At 33.5% G+C, this 6985-nt stretch overlaps 1 protein-coding gene across 1 annotated transcript; it reads right to left on the bottom strand.

Annotated features, from left to right (window-relative positions):
- Positions 1–5323: 5323 nt before the first annotated feature.
- On the bottom strand, positions 5324–6447 carry LOC133331658 (cell adhesion molecule Dscam2-like; the record flags this gene model as incomplete). Its single annotated transcript, XM_061540038.1, has 5 exons — positions 6439–6447; positions 6117–6264; positions 5878–6039; positions 5591–5740; positions 5324–5441 (listed from the first exon to the last, which is right to left on the bottom strand). Coding segments are annotated over exons 1-5 (587 nt in total), but the record flags the coding sequence as incomplete, so codon positions are not given.
- Positions 6448–6985: the final 538 nt, after the last annotated feature.

Here is a 6985-nt window from a genome sequence, read left to right as displayed (position 1 = left end):
ACCTGACATATATTCTCACGATATCTGAATCATTGTCTGAAACTTGAACGTCTTCTAAATAGGAAACGAAGCCAGCTTTATTTGTTATAAAATACCAATACATATACATACGTTGTTATGTCCATGAAAAATTCGCTCCATAAGATTACAAATACCTCTACAATTTAGATACCTATGGAAGGTATTATTGAAAATTTTCTTATATTCGGGAAGTATATATATAAATTCGAATCCTACATGGAGACGATTGAGCATTAGATGCTCTATGTGTCTAATTTATATGTGCCTTTATTGTTCCTCAGTTTATTTTTAATTAGAATCACATTTTCGTACGGTTGTTTTTAATTGCAGTGGGAAGAGATGAGAAAAACATAAAAAGTCGGAGATTGGAGTATCAAGTGTTGTTTTACATACACCTTTTATAACTCAAGAACGTCTGCACCAATTTTTATGATTCAAAGGACTTATTAATCGTATGTGATAAAAATAGGAAAAGTAATTACGTCTTCAATAAAATTTTAAGATAAAAGTAGTTAGATCAAAACTTGACCTTCTCCTGAAAAATGTTTGGTGGAATAAGTAAACTGATATACCACACATACTGACATAATTTAATATTTAACAATATTACTTAATATACTGGAGTATCAGTAAATAAAGGTTTACCGTTGTGAGGAAAATATTATGCATTTTTTTAACTGTGGAAATTTGACGTACATTATTCGGTACAGTCGACTCCGCTTTACTGTAAGTCGCTTAACTAAAAAATATCGGATAAGTGAAATAGATTTCCTGCACCATTTCATTTTAGGTTAATCACCCACTAAAATAACTTTTGGAGTCAAACATTGCAATTTCCTTTGAAATCACTCCGCATTACTGATAGTCATGAATATGAAATATAATTACAGAGTAGTTTGCAAAGCCCACCATAACAGATATTTTTCGGCAATTATTGATTATTACCGACATATAAATTTGACGTCGAAGAACGTTAAGTTTGCCCGTCCAAACTTCGAAAGGAACTCAAAAACACCGTTCCACATTTCAATAATTTAAGAAAAGCGGAGTCGACTGTAAATAGTTTCTGAAATATGTTTTCCATTAATTCGTTAATTTTTACCAACCCAATATTGATGCAATTCTGATAAGGCAAAACAACGTTTGCCGAGTCTGCTAGTTAAAAAAATAAAAATAAATAAAAACTAGTACCAAAAGGATTTTTACTGTTTTTACAGTTTTGTAAAAAAGTCAAATTCGCTGAATGTGTCCCAACCCGGGGTAGCTTCGGCATTTGATGGGGCACATTCGGCACCATAGTCATAGCCTGGTAATTATCATCGGTATCAATCTGGTAGAAATTCAGATCCCCTAAAGGCTCTATTTGGTTTTAATACCCGACACAATGTTTGAATTTTAGAGCTATATATTCTAGTGGCGGACGTTGAAATCTCAAGGTAGCACATACCATCAGAAATAAATTTTTTCTATCGCATTTTCGTCAATATAAACACGTTTGGGCTTATATATGTAATTTCGAACCATATTAAAGAATATTTTTAAAGGCAAAGTCAACAACATTTTAAGGAAATAACATTGTACTATCTGTATATGGCCGAATGTGCCCCTCGTTAAAATGCCGAATCTACCCCGAATATACATTTTATAGTTTTTTTTTTCATTTTTTCTATCAGTCTTGTAAAAACATTCTATTTTTAATAAAAATAATACACATCGTAATTACCACTTTTTAATAATATTGTCTTAAAATTTTATACACGAAATACTTACGAAATGGAATGGAAATATTACAAAAAACATCTTTAAAAATACCAAAAACCGTGCATCTAAATAAGTTTATTAGCTAGAAATTTCGAACTTTGTGACAGTTATTTATTTCGATATTCGATACCTATGTATCGAAACTAGTGATGTACGGTGAGAGCTTCATATCGAAAACGCGATTGCCGCGAGCAACAAGTAAAAACGAGATTATGTTCAACTGGGCCGAACTTTATATACCCTTCACCTGGAGATAAACAATTCAAATTTGTAAAATCGATCAGGGCTTCCAAGAGAAAAATAAATATGAAACTACGACACCGAAAAAGACTCGATGCGTCTGTAAAATAAATCGAGAAATCCTTAAATACAGTGGGGACTGTACCAAAACGGGGATCAATATTGGATTTTTTTTGTTTTTTGATGATTTGATAGCCAATGACAATTCATAATAGAAAAAACAGTCAATTTGATAGAAAGTCGTGTCTAAACTCCAGTCAATTTGATAGAAAGTCGTGTCCAACACCCCCAAAATACCGAATATTGTGGGGTAGCGTTATATATTGCGTTATCCCATTTGCAATACAAAACATCCTACAAGTACTAGGAAAGTATTAGATATTGCTATCTCTATCGTGATTTTAACACACGGCTAAATCGACATGCAATTTTGCACAGACATTGCTCGTACTCCTAGGATGTTTGGTATTGCAAATGGGATGTATCCGTATCGGGGGTATATTGGTAACCCCCCATATAACGGTTCTCCCCCATATGCGGCATTTTGTGGATACTGTACACGTTTTTAGCCGAATTGGCTGTAGTTTGGTATTTTGGGTTCTCATTGTATAACACATCTCCGTACCAAAAATTATTATTATTGTCTTAAAATTCTGGGTAGCCCCTATATAAAGACACCCCTCTATTTTAAGTATTTTGGAGTTTGTCTTAGCGTTATAAAAAATACCCTCCTCCATTGAAACACTTATTTGACACAAAAAAATAAAATATCGAATATGCCCAATTCGGCTCAAAAACTTTCTCAAGCTATTGGGCTTACCCCGAAATTTAAGTCAATGTAGATTTTTTGATAGCATGATTTGCTTTTGCAAATTTAGAAGCTCGAAAATACTGAGCAATAAAAAACCTACAGTTTCGAAGCTTTTTTATGACTTTTCGCACTAGGCTTACAATATATGATAGGAAAATGGTCAAAACAAAAACAAACAACTCTTCTTAAAACGCCGTCTAGATTGAATAACTTTTTCACATGACTATAGTCTCAAAAGGTCATCAAAAATTAACCAATTATTTGACAACATTTTAAATATTATCAGGATAATGATCGTAAGCACAGATCACATATATGTGTATGTGGCGTTTTTATAACAGTGGAAGTGTTTTGGATACTCAAGCCCAAAGTCCCGACCCAATAAAAAATTTGTCGGTATATTTAAAAAAAAGCTAAAAGGCAACAAAAATTATATACATATGTATTAAAAACTACCATATTGGAAGAGTGACACAATATTCCAAACAATTATGCCCAGCAAAAGTTAGTTCACTCCATGAAAAAACGTTTACAATGTATGGTAGATGCAAAGGGCGGCCATACAAAATTATTATTATTATACTGTCGACTACGCTTATAACGAACATTGGTTGTAACGAACTTTTATTATAGCGAACACATTTCCTGGTCTGAAATTTTAAGACATATTTTTCACACAAATTTGTACTCTTATAGCGAACTACGCATATAGTGAATTTTTACGACGAACTTTCAGTTTTCATATATTTTAATTTGAAATGACTGCTACTTATTTTGGAGAATGCATACCGAATCTTTTAAAAAACAAGTTAAAATGCGTTAAGTTCGGCCGGGCCGAACTTTGGATACCCTCCACATAGGTATACTGATAGGTACTTGAAATAAAAATATAGGGAACATACCACAAGTGTACCTATACCGACATTTCTACAAACCGAGTATGGTTCTAAATATTGGTCCTAGACCCCATGTTTCTTTGAACCAAATTTGTTTCAAAAGATTTTGATTTCATCTAAACTTTACCCATCTTATTATTTCTTCCAAAATTAGTTCAAGTTCGAACACGGGGAATATCGGTCCACTCCGTCTGGTACCTCCCACACAGGGGAGTATAATTATCAAACCTTATGTACTAGTTTTTTTTCGTATCTTCCACAGATGAAATGATTACAACAGAGTCTTAGAACCAAACCCAAACACGGAACAAATCATATAACTATTTTAATATAAAAAAGGATGTTATATGGAGACTACGCCAACATGTGGGCGAATATTAAAAAGTTTTGGTAGGGATATTTGTTACCATATACGACTACAAAATACCACATTGCAGCGAATTCGGTTGAAAAACGCACTCAAAAATCCCAAAATACCGAATATTGGGGGTACCCTTATATTGGGACTATCCGAAAAAATGGACCTATATTTATAATTTTTTGTAGAGAGATTTGGTACCTATTATGAACTCAAAATACTAAATTCGGTGGAAAAATACTATCAAAACCCCCAAAAAATACTGAAAATTTTGAGGTACCGCTATATATTTTAATAATTTTCGTCATATTTTTGTTTCTCACTAGGTGGAAATTCTTCCTACTAATAATTTTTAATACTAGTCCACTTTTTAGGGTAGCTCCATATAACGGTACATCCCAAACATCCGTTTTTTTAGAAGTTCTGCCACGTATTTTAACCAAATGGTCTGTAATATTACTCTTTGGATAATTATTGAGTAGAAAATCTTAATACTAAAAATTATCTCTAATATCCCGAATGGTTATAGGTATCTTAAATGTACACCTAATGGCAGGGGAAGTTCTGCTCGGCCGAACATGAAGTCGTTTTATTATTCCCTTAGGTACATTCGCTATTTTTTAGTTATTTTCAAACATTTCTTTTAAGAAATATTTATTGAGTTTCGGTCGTTCCAGCAATTTTTGGTATATTTGGACGATTAAAATTATATCTATGTTATAAACAAAGATATAATTCTACTATAGGTAAAATGTTTATAGTGAAATACAGCACATAATTGGAATGCTTATGTCTTGTTTCTAATATTTTTCCATATGAAAATGTTTTTTTTTTATCACAAAAACTGGTGGCCATTTAAGGATGTTTGTCATCAATAGTGGCTGAAAATTAGTAATTCTGGTCTTCAGTAGTTTTCACTTGTTTATAATTACTTTAGGTTAATTGTAACTTGCCCTTAAGATCTTGAGAAAGAAGGAGGATATGTTTCCCATTCGATTTTTCAATCCCTCCATAACTCAAAAACTGGAACTATGGCAGTTTGTTGACAATGATAACTTTCGGTTAAATGGCATATAGATAAGAACTTTTTGCCGGGTTAATCTACTACTTGAGAAATTTTTTGACATATATGCAATGGCATAACCCCACTGGGTGAACGAAGTTCAGTATAATGTGAACGTACTGTTAGGGTCTATATAAATGTCGCATGGCAAAGATGTTACATTTATTACTTACCGATATACCGGCTTTGGATTTGCATAAGCCACACATGGTACTACCACCGGATCGCCCATCCTTGCTGTAATACTGACAACTTTTTCGTTCATTATCGGTGGCACCAGCTCCCTCATTTCTGTTTGCATTGAAAAAAGGGAAGCAGAAACAGAAGAAAGTCATTAGAATGTGATTTTGTATGTGAAATAATTTTCAGTGTATACTGGCTGACTTTTTTAAGCCGACTTTACGGAGGAAAGAGGCCATTGGGAAAAGTCAAATTCTTACCGGTCAATTGAATTTTGCCGACGTTACTGCTCACAACCGAGTCTTGTGTCAATTTGTGATGTGTACGGCAGCGATAAATTTTGAGAGCATCCGTGCGTGTAATATTATAGACCAACAGTTCTCCGGTCGGAAGCATATGATTTTTGCCATCTTTGGTAGATTGTAAAGTTGAAGAACAAAATGAAAGGTTCTATCAATTTAAGGTCACCCATGTGCAACACATAAAATGTGATGTTTGTCTCTGGATAGCGCCACGACACAGTAACGTGAATATTTGTGTTACTTACCTCCTTCCAAAGATGGATAAATGTTAAAGTTTGGCTCCTGTAGCCATGAGGTCACCGTTACGTACTCCTTCACGAACGAAGGAATGTTGCATTTGATTAAAACATTGCTACCAATGAAGCCACCAGGATTTTGTACTTCCGGTTCATAACGTTGATTTACAACTACAAAAGGTGATATCCGAATTTTTCACTGTACACACACGTACACACGATTAAAAGTGCAATGTTCAAATACATACCAGCCTTAACAACAACATCACGAGAAACTATTGACCCAACAGCGTTGGTTGCAACGCATCGATATACAGACCAATGTACATCCTGACGAAACTCATCGGCTTCGAAGGGTGGGAAATATAGAGATCCATTCGCTAGGATATGCCGGACCTGCAATTGGATAAATGTGCAAGAGTTAAATATTTTCGAAATAACTAACAGCGTCTGCCAAACTGCAATTTGAATGAATTCGAGTGAGTTACAACCAATCGTATGTTTATGTAGTAAAATATATTCGTTTGATTGAAAATCGAAATGTTTATTTAAAATTTTATAGAAGCAGACTTTGAACATTTTTATAACGTATACCAACGATATGAGATACCATATATTTAGTCGAATGGATAAAAACATGTCATCTTTCTATTTCTATAATTTATACGACAAGACGAAATATTTTGACAAAATATTCTACAGAAATGTTTAGATTATGAAGAACTGTAGGACACTTTATTACCGGAGTTATAAAAAAGTATCCGAATTTTGTACCTTTTTTCACCCGATTAAACTTATCATTTGAAAGTTAATGACTTTATCAGTCATTTGTACGATACTGATTGCATAAGAGAGTCAATAAGGTAGAAAATCACCCACAAGGAATCATGTTAAAGGACGTAATGTTTTACAAAACTATTTCTCATTCGATGTGTCTGAAGGCATGTCATATCAAAAACAACCCGCAATAGCTGCAATCAAGGATATAAAGTGATTTTAGGGTCATCAGCAAAAAAAATCATCACGTCATAACTCAAAAATTATACCTATATTGAATTTGCGCTGATGTGTTCTTCATATATTCCTCTAGGGCTTTCATCCAAAAACGGAATTTTCC

This window comes from Musca vetustissima, unplaced genomic scaffold (genome assembly GCF_032173495.1).
Source record: "Musca vetustissima isolate MV318-11 ecotype Yass unplaced genomic scaffold, APGP_CSIRO_Mvet_v1 utg57385, whole genome shotgun sequence".
NCBI classification, from domain to species: domain Eukaryota; kingdom Metazoa; phylum Arthropoda; class Insecta; order Diptera; family Muscidae; genus Musca; species Musca vetustissima.
This window is presented reverse-complemented; position numbering and strand designations above follow the sequence as displayed.